This window comes from Plodia interpunctella, chromosome 8 (genome assembly GCF_027563975.2).
Source record: "Plodia interpunctella isolate USDA-ARS_2022_Savannah chromosome 8, ilPloInte3.2, whole genome shotgun sequence".
NCBI lineage: Eukaryota > Metazoa > Arthropoda > Insecta > Lepidoptera > Pyralidae > Plodia > Plodia interpunctella.
In genome coordinates this window covers 8,829,147-8,853,075 of record NC_071301.1, presented here as the reverse complement: position 1 = coordinate 8,853,075, position 23,929 = coordinate 8,829,147, and the positions used below count along the sequence as shown (strand labels likewise).

The following is a 23,929-nucleotide window of genomic DNA, read 5'->3' as shown; positions in this document are numbered from 1 at the left end:
ATTCGATAGCAGATCTTCGATTTACCATCATTGTAATGGTAAATTAATGAATTTTAAAAGAAAAATAAATATTTTTTTTTACTTCCCATGTATTTTGTTGCAATATTTACCCTGTATTTTAGGTAAAATATAAGATTTACCAAGAGTACGAGTATAACGGTAACGGTTCGAAATGAATTATGATATCAAATTTATACCATTCAATGTTGGTAAATGTCAAAATATACTGGAAATTCTTAAGACGTTCCGTAGTTCGGGCTTTTACAGTAACATATACGTCAAAGGTAAAGGAATAACTAAGTTAATTAAGGCCACGATTACAGTTTTATTACACAAACATTTGGCGCTAAAGTGCGCGTATGTATCCTCTGAACAAAATAAATAGAAATATACTAAATCCATTTGGTGGAGCGTTGGTCTGATGATAGTTCAAAGAAGTTGGTTGAAGCTTGCTCTGCGATGGACTGGATTAGAAGTTGATAAGGATGACCCTGGAAGAAGAAGAAAAAAAGAGTTTAAAAATAACGTGTGTACTCTTTACAAGCTTGAGATCGGATTGCGTCAAGTTTTCTTCTTTGTTTTCAGAAACGTGCAACCGTATTTAACTTATACGGATATACTGTACGATTCTCAAACATTTTAGATCTTTTTGAGCCAGAACTGTTCTAGTTTTTGTTTTCTTAATTTGTTCCGTTGCAAGTAATAAGGCGAGCGATAAACAATGTGGTGTTTGGCTCGTCGCCGCCGGTTGAGATTGTGTTATACATAGTATATAATCTGTGGATTGGAACAGCTCCAAACTGTCCGCAGTTAGGTACATTGTGTAAATCGGAATGTGTATTTATTTGGCAATACTTTTAACAGTTGTTTCATACTGGCATGTTTTATGGAAGAACTGAATAAGTTTTTAGTGTAACAATTAAACTGTAATTATCTTTTTAATAACATGGTAAAAGATAAAACACAAATAAAAATGAATTATATTTTACTCAACACTGTATTACTTAAGCACTTACTATAGATATGTACACTTCCGTAAACTTTTATTAATTGGATCAACCAATTTTCCAGTAAAAAAATCATCCAGTAAAAATAATAAGGAAAGTAAATTATTCTTACTTTATAGGTACTTACGCATTATTTTCTATCGACAAAATATACTGTTGACGGATTATGCTTCCGCTTACTCGATATAGCTTCAAATTCCATTTCAACATAAGCATTGCAGTATCCAGTTTTCACAGCGTGTAACGAAATGTCGTCGGTACTAGATGCGAAAGTAGGTATTTACATCGCTCTGCTCCGGAAAATCAACGTACTTTTCAGTATTGTGTACTCGACGAAGTGTACAATTTAGGCAAAGCCTCCGATTCCGAATTCAAAATTTAACGGTGGCGAAAGACGATAAGAACTTTGCAAAGGGGAAAAATGGAAAAACAAATTGGAACATTCTTTTTGAAATTCAAATTTTATCTGATTTTATTTCTATGGATTCTGCATAAATAGGTCGCTCAAGACTTGACAGCGATGACAGGACCATCGTTATTTATTAGGTTTGGCGGGAAATGCATTTTGTTGACGTGGTTTCATGTAGGTAGGTAATTTATTTACGTATATTTAGAAGCGTGTGATTTTTGTTTTTATACCTACTCAAGTTATAAAAAGTTTTTTTGTGAAGGAGAATCGATTGAAATGTTCATATTTAACTAAAGAAAACGATTCCTGTAATGTAACCATTCTAAAAACTTGTAATAAACTGATTGAGACATTTAAACCTAACTGTAAACACGAGTTCGACTAAAATCCTGTTAACATGATTGGAGTCTAATCGGATTTAGTATTTACATCGTGATTGGTAAAATGAACAAAGCGAGGAGGCTTTATATGGGAAATCATTGAAATACTGGATGGAACAATACGCAATGGTAACAAGAGTAAACTTCCAATAATTTTGGTTAGCATGTTATACTGTTACCTGTACGAAAAGAAAACGGTTTTAATATTGAACTTGAATAGTTAAATGAGAACTTTGTATAGATATGTTAACAATGCGTCAATCTGTTTAAATTGATTGGTAAATTTATAATGCGGTAAAACATGTTTGTTTTATCACACTACCTCAGCGAAGCAGAGACGGAGCGCTAGTTTACTATATAGTATACCCACAGGGTATAGTATTACCCACAGCATTTGTAACTTGAGGGTGTACCGAGCGCACACCTATCACTCATTAGGTGGGATCTTTTATCGATTTCTTTTAAATAAAAGAAAATTTTTAAAATCTAAATCAAATCAAAATCAAATCATTTATTCAGAAATTAGGCCTACACGGGCACTTTTTCACGTCATATTCTAAATTAAATGATGTTTATAAAAAGTACAAACTACTAGCATTTCGGAACGACCACTGCTGAGAAGAAATGCCGAAAGAAACTCATTCAAATAGTGTATTATGCCAGAAGGGCTTACCATTTTTTAAATATAAATTTATGTTTATTTTTTATATATATACATATATATATATATATATCGTATCGTATTTATTTATATATATATATATATATATATATATATATCTAGCACGGACAAATTATGCTATGCTGTTTAAAGGAGTTAATTAAAGTAATATGGTTCTCTATTGTACAATATGTAGTCACAATTTTACTAAACAGACTATAGTGGCCACCGTATTCCGTTTAGTACATTGAGGCAACTGTGTCCTATATAAAACTACAATACTTCTTCTTTCTTAATGCAGTTCTTTATCTGGGGAAGTATAATTATTCCGAGACAGATTTTTAAAATTTGCCTCTGTTTTAAAGAAATTGATAAAAATATGATGATGGCGCTTGTGTGCGCTCGGTATACTCATATGGATTAGCTGGTAAATCTGACTTAGCTTTCAGTTCGAGATCAATAGTTTCCACAGCAATATTAGTTTATGAGGAACAAATAAGAAGGTAAGTAAACAACGGGTTTTTTTTAAATGTCTCCCTCGGGATAATATAAATCGAGGATTGTTATAGAAATATCTGACTTGTGAATATTTTCGATAAGTTTTACTCAAATATATCTATTCTCAATTTCGAAGGTTCACGCTGCACGAGATGCATTAATAGCTGTGACGCCGCGAAGCTCGGAGTCAGCGGAAAAACAAAATTTCTACTAAAATTTGTTCCGAAAATTTGCATGCAATTTATTTCAAAGTTGAAAATATCCAGGTCAAAAAACAAGGTTTTTTTTAGGATAACCATCGGACCCGATGAAGACTTTTTAACAGTAGTCTAAAATATGTTTGTATTATATATTTAAAGATATCACATCACAAGTTCATCAGTTGTTGAAGTTTTTATAAAAAGTAATCTAGCATAATCTTCTCAACCTATCGGGGACTTGTCCCAAAGTAAAGGTCACCGAAACCGTCCGCGTAATACCTCCATCTTTTGTAACATTATTCAGACAGGTAACCTCTGCGTGACCCCAGTCCTCGGGAGACATATTCCCGCCATTACGAGTTTCCTCGTTTTCCGTTGTCACACGTGCAGATATTTCTCCGGAATTACTCCATATGTAATGGTAATGCCCATTTAGAGGTAAAAAAAAATAATAATTTGCACGGTTTATATGTTCTGGCTGTAAATGTTCTATGAAAAGTCTTTATATAGCTACTGATTTAGCGATGATACAAATACAGAGCCTAGAGTTGTGAAACTCGAACTTAAAGGTAAAATTGAGATGAAATACGGGTCACATTGTTAGCACATCGCCTATGGGTAGAATCTCCTATTTATAGCCCAATAACATGTTGCAGTAACACTGTTTATCCTGCTTTCTATTAATAGATATCATGCGAAAGTTTATGATGATGTATGTGTATATGAGTGTATGTATGTTTGCCATTATTTCACGCATAATCTACTAGACGGATTGTTATGAAATTTGGCACATGGGTAGAACCTGGAATAACCACATTTTATACCGAAATTCTCACGGGAGCGAAGCTCCGGGACGCAGCAAAAATTATTATAATGTGGACTGAGAGTAGAATTTTGATGTAACAACATTAGAAGAAAATAAAAGAATTGTCATCCAAATTGTAGACCTGGGGGCTTACCATTATCTCTTAATTATTTACTTAACTTTACTTCCACTTTACGACCTAAACTGAACTGCATCGCAAATTCGTACCATCGACTTAATTTTTAGTATGAATACGATTTATTTTAGGTGCCTAAATTGAACTGAGTGACGTAGGAATCGTTCTGTAAAAGTTGATGGTAGGCCTGCTGTTCATATAAGTAAAATATTATCCCAAAATGTTCACTATTATATTACGTGGAATTGATTGTGCAAAACGCTCGAGAGAAATAGATTGGTGGTAAATTTCTCAATGGAAGGAACTCGTATTGTAACATCTGCAACAAACATATTTCATTGGAAATTGAAAGTCTTTGTGATTATGTTTCGCACAATTAATAGTTTTCATCATTTAATAAGGACGTCTAGACAAATTATACTCAATTTCACTTCAAATTATATAGATACCTAAATTAATTTCATATTTGAATATTTCAGTAATTAATTACGTGTTTCAGTAATATAAATTAAAAGTATGTACAAATGTTGCAATCTGTAGTTGTAATCTAGGTATGTTATATTAAGTTTTAATATAACATACATTACATCAGTTTGCACTAGCTCAAAGCAACATCCATTTACCATTTTCGAGTAAATTAATGAACTAATTACATCGATGGCATGATATCGGTTGATGCGGCAGAAAATATGGAATTTCCGTTTGCATACTCTATGCTCAATCGCATAGATCCACTAAATTAAATCGATGACTGAATTCCATCGAAAATGCGGTCATTATTGAATGTGGTACTTCATATACAATTATCGGATTTAATTACCGTGAATTCCTATGTTTCAATTAAAATTCGCTATTGCATGTCTGAAATTCCTGTCAATTTTCTGGTGAATGTGGTGTGCTGTATAATGCGCGATTTTGATCGCAATGGATTAACAGTACATTAAGAATTTTACTTACGCATTTATAATATTAGGATTATATTTTTGATATTTAGATGGGAATACCATGGATTGAATAAGTACTGCTGTACTTACTAATTTCATGGGAAATACTCATCAAGTTTGACTTGAAGTGACATTGAAGTAGCATATTACCTATACAAAAGAAAAAATGTAACCACGCAATTTTTACGTCTAATAGTCAACACAAAACAGTTTTGTAAGTCAAAGCCACAACACAAGCTACGAACGATGTAATTCCTTTGGGCCACAAACCAGAGATCAAGAAAGGGTTCACATAAAAATGAAACACTTTTTCCAGCGCATATAAACAATTTTCTTAAGGGTTTATGAGGGTTAATCCGAATTCTCCGTCTGTATCTATGTATATATATATATATATATATATACATGTTCAAGTAAATCAATGCTTCTAGCCACATTTTGTCTATTTTACGTTTCAGTACTTTTCAATTTTGGTGCAATAAAGAGTATTAATAATAAACATTTATTTCAGACACCATCAGTCCATAATTACATTAAAATCATAAAATTAAAATATTATTAAATTAAATCAAATTACAATATACAATAAAATTAAATCGTATGAAAATAAATGTATGTCCGAACTAAACTCAAAAAGCACTGCATGGATTTTTACATGAATATCACTAACAAGTCGTGTCAACATACAGCCCACACACCATGACCACCACTAATCAATTTAAATTTAAATGTCAGTCTGAAGAAAAACACGGAGCATTCCGTCTATGTCTCCAGACTAACATTGTTGGATACATGACACTTGAACCAATGACTTTCTTGCTTATTGGCAATAATGTTCATGATGCTATTGGGGCTACTCCGGACCCTACGCATCAGGGAAGCCGTCCTTTTGCGAACGATTGCGTAATAGTCATCTACATTAGCATTTGCAAACATCCCCGATGTGCTGCAGAATCGAGGCAGCCCCATCAGCACCCTGAATGCATTATCATACCTACTAAACTCGCAGGGCCCCAACGGCCCGCGCTGTATAGACAGTCCACAGGCTGCAAGTATAAAAGATTTGACAATAAGCACGGAACAAGGTTACCTTGACGTCAGCGGTACATTTAGCAAAACTGCGGGCCACCATGTTGCATCGGACCGCTTTGAAAGAGAGCCCTACGCTCTCTTTCAATATCCATATGGTCACTCAGATCTTCCGTGACAATATGACCCAGGTAATTAAACTGCGAGACGCGTTGCAATGGAACCCCCTCGAAGAGTCGCTATCTGAAATGGACAGTGAGTGGATTTACGCCCAACACTAAAAACCATAACCTCACTCTTCTTGGTTTTATAAGAGAGTTCATGGGATTCCGCCTACGTCTCGCACACCCTTAACAAACCCCGCAGGGCATTGTATTGTTTCGTCAAATAGCTTTTAAGTTATAGTTTACATCTTCATAAGTCAGAGTCCGAAACATACATATTTAGTAGATTTTTTCCCTATTTACGAAAAGCATTCTTGAATGCTCTTGGACCAAATCGATATCTATTAGTAAATCAATTATGGTTAAGTGTTGCGCCCGTTCGCATGGCAGCTTGCTGATTAGAGCAACATCGAACTGAGCTGAAGCATATTTTCTTTTATCTACGGCTGTAGCCTGTTTGAAAGTGGTACATTGTAAATGATTATATTGCTAAGTAGTGTGTACAAGTAAGTGAACAAATATTTGTAATAAAAAGATCAATCTTTTTCGTGAAAATAAGTACTAAGGCTTAGGAATTCACAAATTCGTCGTAGTGAAATATGTCCAAGAGTGTATTTTGGGTATACCTTTTATGCGTAAAGTCTAAATGAATAAATAACCAAGCTTTTAAACAGCATTTATTTGCATAAGCCATTAAATTAAACGTAAATATAGTATGGGTATAATTCTTCCTCAGAGACCATAAACAATGAAGGTATGTATGTAAATATATAGAGTTACTATTTCTTTTCATCCATACTACAACATCAAAATCACGGCTATGAGTGTTTTAGTGTACTTGTACCTTACTTACTTCATTGGTTAAGCGATCCAAAGAAAATCACTTCCGTACGTGTAGAATTTTCCACTATTTTCTATTCTATGGAAAGAGTAAGCTATACTGTAATAAAGATGAACGATTTGTATTTATCTTAGCAAGAAAGAAACTCAAATAATACTGTGTCAAATTCATAATTACTGAGCAATTTCATCAACAAACTACTGATGAAATTTGCTCACCGATTCAGATAGGCTACATTTATTAGCAAAAAAAGATCCAGACGTCTACGTTGTAGATTAAATATCTATATTAAATAAAAAATACTCCCATAAATATCCCTAACAAACTAGAACGGAAGAATTAATAGCCATGAAATAAAATCTTATAGTATTATCGCAATTTGAATTTTTCCCTCGACGCGCTCCGAGCCGACCCTTCGGCCCTGTTCATAGAAATTCCGTCACGACCCACGACCAAGGTAACGCAGTAACAATAAATACTTGCACGTCTTCTCCATTACGGGATAGACAACTATTCCTCATTGTCAACTCTTGGGGTCTAGGAATGTCTACGGAGCGATGATCAGAGTTGATAACGCTTAATTCAATTAGAAGCAAAGCAAAATGTACCTATTTGCAAGTAGGTAACACAAGTACATAAAAAATTGGAAAAAGTGAAGACCCTACTATTACAGGCTATTTTAAGCTGTAGCTGATGACTGAATGTTGTACAAAGCTATGCGTGTGTTTCATGAATGACTAGCCTCTGTACGCGGTTTCACTCGCAAGAATTTTTATGCGCATTTAGTTCAGCTAGGACACCGGTTAAACCGGTTTCATCTTTGCCCAGCAGTGGGACACGTCGTCAGGCTAGATAAAAATATATCGATCAGTAAGGAAATTCGTTTTAATATTATTTGTTGTTTGTATGTCCTTTTTTCACGTTTTACGTTAAGACGCAATTAATCATTTTTTCGTGTGGAGATAGTTGGAAGGGAAGTGACTTTTTACCGTAAATAACACATGGATTAAACTTTATCAACCATACATTGCATATTCTGCTAGTGCATTAAATTCAATTATAATTCATCAACTTCTTTTTGTAAAAGTGTGGCAAAAATTACGGGGCAAAAATGCAATCTTCTGGTAAAGGTTTCTTTTTTCAAATATTTACGTTCAACGATTTTTGATCACATTTTGTGATATGTAGTTTTCTTTAACATAAATATTGAGGTAAAAAAATACTAGCAAAAACTGTAAACAAGCTTTCAGGTTCTTGTTATCATAATATGATCGAGGTATATCTAAAATATCCGATAAATTCCTATGTTTATCTCAGCTTTAGACTCTCTTCAATGTTGAGCATATTTATTTTTTGCTAGTAACCGGTTTCTTGTTTATTCATTTACTTAGAAAACTTGTTCGTTTTGTTTTCCTTCATTCCGTGTCTAAGTTTTTTTATTTAAATATCGTGATATTTTTTAATCCGGCGTTATTTCACTCCTTTATATGAAGTATATGTGTGCATATTTAAAGTTTTTAGCCATATGCCTTATTATTAAGATATTCCTCAATAGGAGGCAAGTATTTAGAGAAGGTATCGGCAACATAGGTATATGTTGGTATTATTAGGTTTAGTCTATTTATTTTTTGGTTTTTATAAAACATATCAATGAATAAAAAATATGTCTCAGTCTACTTTCCCGTTCAGTCGATTTTGAAACTTATGTCTGTTTTCTCAAACTATAAATTTTATTTTTATAATATACTTCACTTTCAAGAAATTGAAAGAAAACATTTAGTTCTTTTTTATATATATATATAAAAATGAGCAAGTCATATGGTACCTCATTAATTTAAATCTGTAGAGTGAGTCGGAAAGCTTTTATTCAATTAGGAAACGTTATACCAACTCTTTGCGGCACGACAAGGATATGTATAGGTACTTCCGTATTTTATTAAAATGAGGTGTGTTTTCAATTTGCAAAATTATGTACCTATCTCACTGAATTTACTTTTTGCCATATTAAAACATTTTTGTTCCTGGCAACAAATAAAAATATATATTATATATATATATATATATATATATATATATATATATATATATATATATATATATATAATAAATAACTATAAAATCAACAATATCCGTATCTACTAAAAGTCATGAAGTGTCCCATGATTGTGTCTCCTGTTTGACTGTTTCTCCAAAACTAGTAGACTTTTATACAAGGTTTGAAATGTATCAATCGAAATTTCAATTACAATGAGGTGATTAAGCAACATTTTTATGATCAAACTCATAAAGACGGAAGAAAGTTAATTATTTTAATATGTCTCGTTAAAGTTGTTTTATCCCGAGAAGGATAATGTAAAAATTTATAAAAGTCCCATAAAATATTGTTAGTATCTTTTTTCAAAGCCGAGACAGAAAAATGGAGGACTATAAATAAAAAGTGAAAAATGATGCCCTCACGCAAAGTTCATTTAATGGTGTGACATTGAATGGAATAGTAGATTGTTAGATATAGTTCAAAAGGAATTAATTCCCACACGACGTATTTCTGGGTTGGAATTAATTACTTTCAAACGTGTCAATCGCAACAATATTCCACTATTCCGTCGTATTATTTCAAAATTTAACCAAAGGAATAACTTTTTTTACAATTCAAACTGGCATAAAACCTTATTCAATTTTTTATTTTTTCTTTACATTCAGATTTTATTTTCTCGGTGTACGATGTGTTATTAAAAAAAAATGGAACACACAGCTACACAAACCTGCTCGTTTTTTTTAATGACACTGGCTGTATTATATTATATGTACACTATGAAAAACTATAGGTGTAATAACTTCTGCAAAAAAGTATATTTGTGTTTTGCCGAAAGCAGTCTAATCATTTATGTGATTTAATATATGTGATTATATATTATATTTATGTGATTTAGGTAGGAAGAATTCAATGGGTGCTCATCAGTTGAAGAAAATGTAATTTTCTGATCACCTCGTTTCTCTGACAGAGAAATTCAGTTCAGTTAATGAATAAGCACAAAAGCCTTCCCCTCACGCTTCAAAAATAAAAAAAATGTTAAAAGTGGGAAAATGTACTTTTAAATCGTAAATGAATGGTCAGCATTTGATTGTCAGTTGTTCTTTGTTCGTCAGCACTTTTGTTACGTTTATTCTGATTACAAAGTCAAATTTATTTATTTCCTAATATTATTTAGGCCGATATAAAAGAACGCAAGAATGTAATTCATACAATTTTATATATAGAAAGTTGTAATATTGAAATAAACGCAGTTGTCTGTGGTAATAATAAACATGTACCGGAAATCAAATCCAAGACTTTCATATAGAAAAATCAACGTGCTAACTAAGCAAAGGATCGTCGTCATGTTAAATCACAACATAGTATAAAACATAGTCACTTTCTCTGTCCCTATATCCCTTTGTATGCTTAAATCTTTAAAAATATCGCTAGTAAAATATAATTTAGTAGAAAGGGTTCAGCTTAGGAATTAAGAAAGACCTATTTGCGGAGATTGGAGATTCTCACTAAATTTTGAGAAGGTTAAAGGTAACATTAAATTAATTATGTCCGTATTAGGGGTAAATTTCATGGAAGATTCCAGAAATTCTTAACGGGCATTATGATAAATAACTGAGCACTTTTTAAATCCTTTTGCCCGTGTCATTTCTTCGTAGAAATTTGAATAAATGAGAGCATTAGACGAGTTTTATTTTACACCAAAAATTCTAGGAGCCCTCGCTGGTTCTGTTAGATAATTCAAAAGTCTTGTAAAGGGTTACTTTTTGAATAATAATGGCAAAAAGGATTTTTGGTAAATTTAGATTGTGACACTTCATATCGTTCAAGCATTATATTGATAGCGCTAATGTGAATGTTTAGTGATTTAGTATATATCTTAGTAAATGTTATTTGTTATCGGTAAAATTCATTTATATAGATAAAGACTATATTTTAAAACTAAAACTAAAACTTGATACTGACAACATTTCGAACCTACTAAAAACTTTGAATGCTGGAAGCAATGCTAAAATTATACAAAATAGGTGTAGTAGATGGACTTGTGAACATTTTCTTCATTGCCATTGTTATAACCTTAAAAAGCATGTGACACATTAAAGACAAATAATCATTAGTGGAATGTAATAAGGAATTTTGGGACATTCAAATTTTTGGATCAAACAGAAAATATAAGATATTTTGGGCCTAACTTTCCCACGCTTTGGTTTCATTAGATAAGTTTCGACGTATCTCAGCGAATGAGGAGGGTCTCTAATTACATATGTAGTGCTAATGTTGGGTGCTAAGACTACCTACTAGTTTTAAATATATCCGAATGTCCTTATTATTATGCAAATCTGAATTCAAATATATTTGAATGTTTGCTGACTTGGAGAGTAAGAAAGCCTAACTGCCTAAGTATTTAGGGCCGCCTGATGTTACCCCGAAATAGCTTAAAACTGTCATATCTTTTCTAACTTGGGTACTAAAACCGACATTGGAGTTTCGAAGACAAATTAGTCAGATAACCAATCAGAATGGCTAAAAATTAAAATGTATATATTATCTTATTATACATTAATTATTGACGTCAAAAAATATTTAAAAACAACTGCACACTTACAAAGTGTTGTTAAAAAAGAAGCGGCGTAACAAATTTCACCGCAGCCTTTTCTTCAAAGACTTTAATTACAAAGGCGGCGGGTCTTGATATGTTTATGTGGCGTTCTACGAGTAAAAATACATTATGGATGGTTTTTTTATATGTGTTTTTGCGTAACTAAAAATCGACCTAAAGTGTACCTCTACGAGTACTTTTAACCCGTGGAAGGGAAGAGTTACAACGTTACATTTGCGTTGGTGTTAAAAATATTCAATAATTACCTCTTTTTTAAATATTATTAAAACGAGGGTTTCCAACTAGCAGATTTCCCCAGCGGTACGAGTGTAAATTAAAGTTGGTTTAAGTATTTCTATTTTCTCGCTGGAAGAAACGATAATGGTTTACCAGATGTAATGTTTAAAATATCACAAAATAGGTAGGTATTTAAGGATTTATTTCATTTTCATTTAAATCCTGAATCGAGCCTCCTGTATACAGGAGCCTCGATTCAGGATTTAAATACAAGAGAAATAAATCCGTAAATACTCTTTGAAACTAACATCAATGGTATTTTTTGCCCATAAAGTGTTAAAAAGTTTGGAAAAAATTAAAAAATAATCTTTATCATATTCATAAAGTGTTAGAAAATAAATAAATAAATCTATTACCCAAATGGCAACGATCTGAGTTCAAACCATAAGACGATTTCAATTTAAGTCATTATGTTCAGACCGTGATTATTACGGCTTAATAAATCAAATTCAGCAATTTTGAACATTTAGGTAATTCATAATTTTCATTTTCAGGACAAGAACGAATTTATTTTCATTGCCTACCCCGGAATCATGACATTTAGTCATTCATCCTTATCATTAAAATATTTAAACTTTGTTTAAATTCCGACGCCATTGCTTCACAAAGAAATACTATTATAATAATATAAAAAAAATTAAATAGAATATTAATAAGTCCAATAAATATAGTATATATTTTCCAAATTATTGAAAAAAATATTTTAAAATATACCTAAATAAAAAAGTAAGTATTCAACCATAAATATTATCATCGCGGAGACTTTCTAAATCACATTGATTTAAAAAGTTTCTCCGAATTTAAAATAGTAAACCTAAGTAGTAATAGACATGTAAATCTTATTGTAATTTCACTAACAAAACACAATTGTATTCCAACAGATTAATAAAACAGATTTAAATATACGAATGACAAAGAGGATTGTGGACAAATAATCTAATTTGTTTCCCGTATCGGAATTCCGTTGCCCTTATCAAATTACGGGTTTGATACATAAATCATAAAATTTATGATTCTTTTTTATCGTACTGGCAATGGCGATTTTGATTACGAGTTAGCTAACCGTGGCTTTGTTCGCGAAAATTTTGATTATCGTGCATTTTTACTATGAGAGTACTGAGACCGCACACGGGGCCTACCACATGTGTGGTAAATTCGTTTTGCTTTAGCTAACTGTGCGAGATACTAGATAAGTTTTATTGCTATAGCAGTTTTATGCCTAATATTAAAAGCTTGATTTTTCTGCATACAATCATTGTTTTTTTTAGTACAGTCGAGTATCAATAATTTATCTCATAAAAACAATTTACATTTGTATTGAAACAAACATTTAAATTATTAAAAAATGTTATTAATTTATTTTATTTTTTTAACTTTACGACATTATCACGAAAACATTTTCCATAAATAAAGAGACAAAAGGTTTTGCGAATATAGCTCGAGGGCGCGGTGAGCTTTATATAGTCAGCTTTGTCCAGATTATTATTGTATCAATAGGAAAATATTTTCAGGTAACGTTCAATTATTTTTAAATTAGTAATCCCACTGAATTAGATTTTATTTTATTAACAGTATCAGTTATTTACTTCTTTTGAGGACTATATTTTCCGCAGTTAGGCCTTTTGTCTGGGCTCCTTCTAAGGAAACTAGGCAGGATTTGCCAGAACCAGATAGTACTATAGGCGACGACCGGAGGCTTTCCGCCGTAAGCTGACTGGATGCGAAGATCTTTCTTCATTCTCTCCATATGACATTTGTGTATGTGAAGTGATAAATAAATTTGGTGATAAGACATGACCTGAAAGAATTGTGGAAACTGATCTGCGTGAAGGGAAGCTACGTCTAACTATGCTTTAGACAAAAAAATATCTGGTCAAGTAAATACAAGACAACGTTATGTAATAGAAGTAATGATTGTTCCTTCCTTCTCTTCTCTCTTTACTTCTTATTATAATTTTCAGGTAACATATTGAATTGGAAATATCGAAAAATTGCTATAGGAACTGATCAGAAATAATAAACTAATTAATAATAAAAAGATTTTAAAAACAAGCTTTTATTCAAAACTCAAAGGAAAACAATAATTATATATGAAAAGGGATTACAAAAGTTTGTATCGCAAAAGAAATATTTCTTGTTAATAGTTGTTGTATATTAATTTTGATTTTAATTTTATTTTCAATTTCCTCTTAGTTAATTTATATTATAGATTTCTTTCGTCCAATTAAGTAGCAAGATTTGATTCACAGCATTTCACAGCTAACTCTGGCTTCTGGACTTAAATAAATGCTTGTAAAATGGAGTAATTATATTAATGTCATTGGTGAATAAAATAAATAAAATTAAAATGAATGCGAAAGCCTACTTTCACCATCTTTCACGACTAAATCACGGGAGCCGATGAATTTTTGAAGAGATTATAGTCAATGACCGGAGATCGAACATGGATAAACGCGGGCGAAGCTTCGGGGAACAACTAGTCAAACATGTTTGAAATAACTAAGGTGAATTGCACCGTCAAATTTGATGTTAAGTTTAATTTGCGCAGAAAAACGCAAAGCCTGTAATTTTGTCAAAACGTCAGCGGCGTGTTGGTTGAAATCAACATCAATTTGATCGTGCAACTCACTTTAAGTAAATAGGTTCGTCTAGACTATCTAGACCTTAAAATTAATAGGTACTTACTCCGTGCAAGTACTTACTAATTCCATGATCTAGACCGAAAGTATTGCGATCATACACGTCCAGAATTTAAATTTGAATTCTGACGCATGTTTTCATATGTAATGTTATTATGTCAGCTTTAGATCAAAGAAGGTTATTTGCTGTTTCAGGAGTCAGATGGTCTTGACTTGAATACCTAAATAAATAGTCTTGGTAATATTTTAATGGCTAAACCGAAAATATTTTTAATGCTTTTATCAATGATATAAATTTTCTCATTTACATTTAGATGTTATTTTCAGAATAAAACGAATTCTATACCTATTTAAACCGTGTTCTTAACCGTGTTATATACCAACTAAATTGTGTCAGGGCTATAAACTGTGATGTGCTAGCCACCTGTTGCTATTTTACAAGCTTTCATTTAACTTGTAATTTATTTAATTCTGGCACTGAAGGTAAGGTTGTAGGTTCATTAAGATTCCACCTGAGACGTACGGACAAGGGTCATACATTGCAAGCTAATAAAACCCGTAAAATATGAGTACTTTAACAAATGTATGTATATCTATATCAGTTTAGATTAAATTATTCGTGGTGATAGTATACCACCAGTACTCTATAGCCTCTAGTGGATGTCTTACAAGGCGACTAAATATGATAGATAATCATTATACTAATCCCAAAGTAGATTGACGAAGATTATGCGTGTTGTACCAGTTGTAAAATCACAGGCCAATGTAGAATTATAAGGAATATTTTTAACACTCGCGCTTCACGGCTTTGCAACTTAGAATTAGGGCAATTTCCTTGCAGGAGAAAGAGAGAGAGAGAGAGAGATGATATGGGACCCCGCAGGAGAAACAGAGAGAGAGAGATGATATGGGATATTGTTGGATGAATTGAACGCAACCTGTTTAGTCTTTTTTATTGTCTATGACACATTAATATCTATTGCCATCTGTCAATCAGTTTTAACGTTTGTTTTGCCGCAAAAACAAATATCTACAAGCTGTCCGAAAATAGCTTTGTTTATTTTATCCATGGAATTAGACTCAGCGGAGTACCTACCTACTAATGATTTTATCTCAAAACAACTTATAATATTCCATAAGATATTTCAGCGTTCGTTTCAGCAACATATAGATACCATTGATAATCTTCCTCGCATACCGTAAACTTTAACCACTCCAGATAAATCTGTGTTCAAACCACTAATATATTACAGCTGTTTAGGCCCAAAAGGGTAGTATGCACCCTTGTCGGGGCAAAAGTTCATTTCGAGAAACTAATTACATGTTCACAAGACGTATTATGTACTTACATTTATACTATATACTCCAGTTTACATTGTAGAGGAAATAAATTATATAAACCTACGTTTGTTAATTGGAGTCCTTGAAGAAAAGGCTGCGGTGAAGTTTGTTGCGCCGCATGTTGCATATCATTATAAATAATTTATCTAAACAATTATATAAAAATAGTACCTGTGTAAAATAAGGTGATCTGTTCGATCTCCACATAATCAATAGCCATAAAGAAAATATTTTCCCGCCAATCCAGGTAAGAAACTATGCGCATGAACTGCGGGAAATGTACTCTTACCTATTTGTAAATTCCAAAATGTCATCTATATAAATTTATCTTACTTAATTTAATTTGTTTATCCTTTTTTTTAATTTAATAAGAAAATAGAAAAATAACACTTTCATAATATGAAATAAATATTATTTATTTATTATTATTTGTATTGAACATAATAGCAGCTTATAAAACTGATGCGTATACATCCGCATGTTGTTTGGTGATTTCGTTCAGTCTGTCCATTCTAGAAGCTCAACTAACTAACTCTTCACTGAAGGTGCAGAAAGAACATTTTCCGGAAGCTTGTTCCATTCTGTGATCACACGATTAGGTAGAAAATTGTGTAGTGGAAGTCTATTTGCGAATTGGCGGCACAGTTTCAAGGAATGTTGTCTCAAGTGAAGTTGAAAGAGTTCTTGTAGGCCTGACACGTCACAGTACCTTGATAATATTTTGTAGGTCTCAATTAAGCTACCTCTTCTCTTGCGTCATTCTAGTGTTGTGAGATCAAGTTCTTCCAATCTCTCATCATACTCAGTGACTTCACCTAAGTTCTCCACCTGGGTGCAGCACGGTTACTTCTAAGGTCCAGTGCTCCAACTGATGACGTTATTGTACATTGAATCAGTAAATAGTTTTCTTTATTGATTGACGACCTCGGTGGCGCAGTGGTAAGGTTCTAGCCACTGAACCGAGAGGTCCCGGGTTCGATCCCCGGTCGGGTCATAATGGAAAATGATCCTTTTCTGATTGGCCCGGGTCTTGGATGTTTATCTATATATGTATTTGTTATAAAATATAGTATCGTTGAGTTAGTATCCCGTAGATTCATAAAAGATTAATTAAGATGTAAAAATTGGTCAAAAGCTTACTTAAATCGAGAATGTATAAAAAGGTAGCTTACAACAAACTCATGAATATTCTTTTAAAAATTTGTATAGTAATTGATGCATAGTAGATTGTAGATGTGTATTATAATAATATGGGTTATTTATGTCCAGTCCTGTGGGAACATGAGATTGATGGATGACCCACAACCGACGACTGAATTGTTTAACTTCTCATCCATCAAACCATATACGGTTTGGTACTGTCAGCAATTGAATTAGCTTTTGCAAATGAATGAATAAAAATAGGTGCAAAAAATAAAGTAATTTGACAGGAATACTATTAGAATATACTTAGGTATTTCTTAATTGTTGAATATGTTAATAAAGAAAATGAACAAATGAGAACCTGGAACGAGAAAACAGCGTTGAAGAAATGAAAATAATGTATTTCTACTTTGTATTACGTTTATGATTTTCAATTTATCTTATGCATAACCATGCCAATAGTAATACAAACGTGATGTAATTAACTAAAAATATTGTCATTCGGTATAAAATCACAGAGACAGAGAATTACAACAAAATCAAATTATAAATAGTAATAAAATGACAGTACAAGTGCTTACGAATTAAATTGTGAGACAATCTCGTTTTATTCGATTTTTTCTTCCCCTAAAATATGTCCTTATATCATCTCTTGAAGTTTTTTTGCAAAGTAAAAATAATGCCTGGGGTATCAACCTAAATACAATGACAAAGTACCCAAGGTCAGAAATCCAATTATCAAAAAAAAGCATGACGAAGTAAAAAAATGTCCCAGAGTCACAAATAATGCCTACTCCAATCAAAGAAATAGCATGTGTAGTACTTTTATTTCTATTGATGCAAGTGTCGTCACTATTCATAACTTTAATAATGATATTGACGAACAGAGTCAAATTCACCATTGCTATAATGCCAAACATGTACATTCTTGGATATATGTAAACAAAATCTTGAAGCCCCAAAAATTTTGTAACAAATATTTTTTCGATGACGATGTCCATGAAAAACATACCCAAAGTAAAAGCTGTCACTTTACGTTTCTCCGCTGTGATTCTTCCCATGTGTACGATGACTAGCTTCACATACGCGACCAAGGAAGCGGTGAGGGAGCAACACAGATTCATTTGCAAGAGTATACCATTGAGAAATACAAAAATGTCAAAAAACTCATAGGGTACAAGGATCGATAGGCACATGAAGCACAGGTGTAAAGTTCCTACAATAATTTGGCCCATACTGAGGTAGTGTTGCAATGTCCGCCATTTTAAAATTGAGCACCAGATCCAGATCAAAATATTAGACAAAATTAAGGATACCGAAGTCGCTATGTACAAAAAGTGATAATTTTCCATCGGAAAGACTATCTGTGATTTATTTTTAAACTGTATATTAAAATTTAGACCAAATCACAGCTTTGTGTAATTGGCGACTGTTCATTTTAAACTACATTAGACATATAAGTACTTTATTTTCCGACCATTTATCTACAAAAACATTAGTATGGTTCAATTTATTTGATAACGAAACATTTAATTAGCGCAAGCGGGTAAACGATACGATTTACATGTACTTACCAATGGATTTTTAGTCGTAAGTTGTTATTATTACTATCACTTCACTACATAGTATAAAACAGAGTAGCTTTCTCTGTCCCTTTTTCCCTATGTATGCTTTAATCTTTAAAACACGCAACGGATTTTGATGTGCTTTTTTTAATAGAGTGATTAAAGAGGAAGGTTTATATGTATTATAACATCCATTAAATAGTGGAGAAATACTGTTATTGTTGAGGTTTCTATTTGATGTCGTAAATAATTACATATTTTCCGCTTACATTGCAAACGCAGGTTGAACCCTACGAGATTTATCAAAATAATGTATTAAGTATTGTACACATTGAAAAGGTCAACAGAAAACTCCGCGAAGGTATAAGTCTATCTCTTATGGATATCCCACAATGACATCTTTGTTATTTACTTTTTACGACAAATAATGGCTAATTTTCGAAGCGATTTTAACCAATACAGCATTAATCCCTATCCAATTAAATACCTTAAATACATTGTTGATTTAATAAGATAAAAAGGGCCATATAGCCTTTACAGCATACGATTTAAATGATTAGCAGCGATCGGACGCGTTTATTATCGGAGCTATTATATTAGCTAGACTAAACTTTTTTAAATATAAGTTCTAAAAGTAGTATATATGTTCCATATTCACAAATATCGCCATATATATATGTAACGTATATTTAAAAATTCGTCTCAGTAGTTAGGATACCAAGGCGCTGTGGTCAAAATTGGTCTAGATATATTCGAATCCAGACCGATTTCGGCCACAGCGACTTGGTATCTGGCTACTGAGACGAACGTTCGTGAGCTCTCAGGTGACTGACATAGTGAAACATTCCTACTACATATAACTCCTATGACAATGCTAATGAAAATAATGAAAAAAAAAATATTGAAATAAAACCGATAATAAAACATCTTGTAGTAAATCCATATTATTATAGTCTCAATCTGCAGTTATTCTTACAATGTGTACAATTATTTACTTCACATAGGCAACCCTTATACCGTTGATAAACAAAATTGTTTACTCTGCTTCAGACGGTAAATAGCATCCATAGGGAAGTCGAACATAAGTGTATTGTTCCCGTCACAGCTTGGATCATACTGATGTAATGCTGTAAAGTCCTCCATTTTGTGATAAAACACCAAGTACACAGCACAATATACATTATTAAGGGTATCCTTAATATATAATATATATATATATATATATATAATATATTGGTATCCTTAATATATATATAATATATTGGATAGTATTATCCAAGCTATAAATATATATGGACGTGTTTTGTCCATTATGAAAATTGTTTGCCATAGAGTGATGTATGCAGACAAACACTGTTTTGCAATTTGTTATAGAATATAAACTGAGTTATCAAAAATTTAATTTGTATTTATTATGATATAATTCATTGAATACAGGCTATTGCGCCTATTAAATACGATAATGTTTAGCCATATATATGTATATTAACTTGTTGCTGGTATGATTTGAGTGTAACTGTATTTTTTTAAAATAACCGATTGAGGGGTATGACGGCAACGCGTAATGAACACCAATTCCTAAAAGAACAATCATATGAACACAAAAAATAAAAACAAAAATAGTAACATATATTAGATTTATTTACATAATATTGTTATCTTAGATGTATATCAATGATTATAGTGCCCTCCTGTAGTAAAAGACGACCCAAATACACATATAGCAATTTATCATATATGACGCAACCAGAGCAAAGTCAGCAAGGACTGCCGGAGCCGGCCTCGTCATGTAGCCCAGCACCACGGTCACTCTTGACATTGTGTACAATCTGAATAAACTAATACCTAGCTGCAACGGAGGATTTGTGGTGATATACAACGCTCCCACTATCCAGAAAGGTGCCAAGTTCTTCAGCTCGGAAAAATAGGCTCGTCTCACAATGTCAGGGTTTGCGAAGAAGCCTTTCCTTACCCAGGTCATAGCAGCCATAGGGCTGAGTGCCAGGAGCTTGATAGCCAGCAATGCAGCGTGAACCATATATGTTTTAACCAACGGATAATCCAGGGAAATCACAACAGGGTCGGAACTCGTCACACCAAACATTCCAAGTTTAACTGCTTGTAAAAATCATAATGATAACTTGATTTATTTCTTTTTCTGGCCAATATAATAATAAAAATCAGAGCTTAGATGTAAAATTCAATCATAAACATGACCTGACATTGTCACTTGACGAGTATAATTACTACACGACTTGACAGACGTGTCTGAAATGTGTAAAAGACAAACGATTACGTGTGCCGAGAAACGCGTTTCGACTTTAATTTTTTGTAATTTAATAAGGGAAAATATAAGTATAAAAATATATTTTTATTCATCATGTTCATGGAATTAGTAGGTACTCCGTACTTACTAAATCCATGATCATGTTGGACTGGACATACATGTTATGTGGTCAAAACTCGGTCTTTAATAAATTACTTATCAACTTTTCAAAACAACAAAAGATTTGAATTGTAACTTGTGGACTATTAATAGTCTTCAATGTATTTTTTTAATTTCATAACTATATTTATAAGACCATGTAAAAAATTTGTTGAATGTTCACTTTTGCTATTAATGTACAGTATCATAGACACCTATATATGGCAGACGTTTCAAAGCTTAAAAATAAAATAAAATAATAAAGGGAGATTTTGTACCTAATATTGTAGTGTATAACACTCTTTATTTCTATTACAATAGTAATCACTATGGAGGGCTCTAGAATAAGAGAAACTATATAACTGGTTAATCTTTGAATTTGGTTTCTTTGAAAGAGTAGGTAAGTATTTTTGGACATACCATAACTTCAAACATAAACTAAGACGAAATCCGATTAAGTCGTCTGGTAAAGTAGATAAATTTACGTTATTATTTAAAGACTACCTGATGCCCGCGACTTCGTTCGCATGGTCGAACAGTTTTTGGTAAGGAGTCAAAATGATTAAAGATATTAAATTGTACAGACAAATCGAATACCTATACATACAGAAGGTGCCTATCAGACTGATAAACTATATTTCCTATAATTTAGCTCGATCATTATGACTCTTCTTCAGATTTTCCAGATCTTCGATTGTTATGCATCAACAGGAAATGCTCATCAGGCTGAACCACTTTTGTTAAGGCGTCATTTCTATATTTCCAATATGTTATCTGGACCATAATGGGTATGCATCAGGATGTTCTAGATCTTTGATTTTTATACCTCGACAGAAAATGCTCATCACCCTGAACAATTTCTATTTATTCATTTATATTTCCTTTAGTTTAGCTGTACCATCATTGTTTTCCATCTGGTGTTCCAAATCCAATTTTTCAAAATAATTTATACCCTATATATGTTGCCCAGGCTCAATAGCTCTATAACAAAAAAAGTTTTATTCAAATCCATCCAGTAGATACGGAGATTAGCGTGTACAAACAGACATGCAGACAAACCGACAAACAGACAGTTTTTTTTCTACTACTGTTCTACTACTGTTTCTACATCGCCCTAAATTATTTTTCTGGAATCATGTATTGATGATTGTTTCAAAATTCAACTAATATACTTCATAATCCTTTACTCTGGGAAGAAACTTTCGACGAGGTGACCTTTTCCAGTCAACGAGCTTCTAAAGGAAATGTCAACAACTCTGTGACTTCAAAGAACACTCGTACTTACATAAAATTAAATATGAAGTTTGAATTAACTCTTACCTTTTTCCTGTGTTCTTTTTACGGCGCTTTTATTATAACTGATCATGACTATAACTTTTACTCCAATATTTTGATTTTTACGACAACTTTGATGATATTATAGTTGATAAGATTACCATTTACAAAGTATTTAATAAACCAATCATGTGAACAATGGGAAATAAAAAAGGCTATAATTTATGCAAAGTCAATGTTATAATTTCATTAAAACTGTAAACCTATTTACCTTTCGATGAAATACTGATGGAATGATATGGATAACTTTATCATATAAGCATAATACACAAAAACAACACTCTTTGCGGCAAACTGAGTTTAAAACATGTTTTTTACAGACACCCGTTGGCTCACTCAAATAGCTTGTCGGTATGTGTACACAACAGTAAATCCCATGAAGCAAGTAATTGCAAACGATACGAAAAACGCAGACTCAGTCGCTATCCTCGGCAATTTGCTAACGTAACTGAGGGCTGACACAAATCTTGCTAAAACATAAACTCTGATCAACATTAACGCAGTCGTCTTGTCGGGATGTGTGGTGACGTACAGCCCTGCCACGAGCCAGAAAGGAGTGAGATTCTTCAGATTACTAATGTTCGCGCGCTGCAGCTTCATAGGATTGCAGACAATATTAGACAAGGGCAGAAGAATCAGCAGTTTAAGAGCTAGTATGGCGGAGTACAGAAAGTAACTGTGTATCAAAGATAGTGGTCCCTCGAAAGTCTCGAAGCCCATCGTGATTGTTTAAAATTTTGAAAAAAATATTTTTGATTCAATTTAATTTTATAAGGTTACAATTGGCATGTTGTTCTTGTCTTGATTGATGTATGACATTGACAAGAATTCGCAGAGATGACATTGCCAATGACATGAAACATGAGGTTTCGAAACAAAGGTGTATCCCCATACCTAAGGCCGATGTAACAGTAAATTCTTAGTATTCGCTTGGGATGTAGGTACATGGAATATACCTACGTTCATGGACCAAACCGTGCATCAGTGCATTTTATTATTGTATATGTTTGACATATAGATTAACATAAAAAGGAAAATGAAAAAATTACCCAGGTACATATTGATACATAGTCCATTCTTGGAAATCGTATGTGGTTTTGTTAAAGATGATTTAATACTTAAGCCGCCTCATATCGTTTACGATGTTCACTTTTAGAAATACCTAAGTATATCGGATTGGAATATTTACAAAAGTAAAATATCGGCCGAATAAACCCTTCTTACATACATACACATATGGATAAAAACTGGCTCTTATGTGAAATAATTTATTTCTATGTCCAATGATTAGAAAAAGGGTCCAGTCGAAGGTATTTGTTGGTACGATACGGTTATGACGTCACTGCTAAAATACGTAAAAAGATTTCATCTCCAAAAGGAACGAATTCCCTTGATACTCGACTGAGCAGAAAAAGATACTGAAATTAAATTTGATAAAGAGGAAAAACTTATATTGGAATATAGGTACTGATTTTTAGA

At 32.5% G+C, this 23,929-nt stretch overlaps 1 protein-coding gene and 1 long non-coding RNA gene across 2 annotated transcripts; both read right to left on the bottom strand.

Annotated features, from left to right (window-relative positions):
* Positions 1–192: 192 nt before the first annotated feature.
* Positions 193–22,555, bottom strand: LOC128671696 (uncharacterized). The gene is made up of 3 exons (XR_010369959.1): positions 22,436–22,555; positions 6,131–6,312; positions 193–491 (listed from the first exon to the last, which is right to left on the bottom strand). It is a non-coding gene; the product is annotated as an uncharacterized LOC128671696 (long non-coding RNA).
* Positions 22,556–22,786: 231 nt separating this feature from the next.
* LOC128671695 (microsomal glutathione S-transferase 1-like) lies at positions 22,787–23,170 on the bottom strand. The gene has a single exon (XM_053748395.2). It carries the CDS (start codon positions 23,168–23,170, stop codon positions 22,787–22,789), a length of 384 nt encoding a protein of 127 aa, XP_053604370.1.
* Between the last annotated feature and the right edge of the window lie 759 nt (positions 23,171–23,929).

Coding starts and splice junctions, on each gene's coding strand:
- LOC128671695 (XM_053748395.2), bottom strand. CDS start 23,170: ATGGGCTTCGAGACTTTCGAGGGACCACTATCTTTGATACACAGTTAC.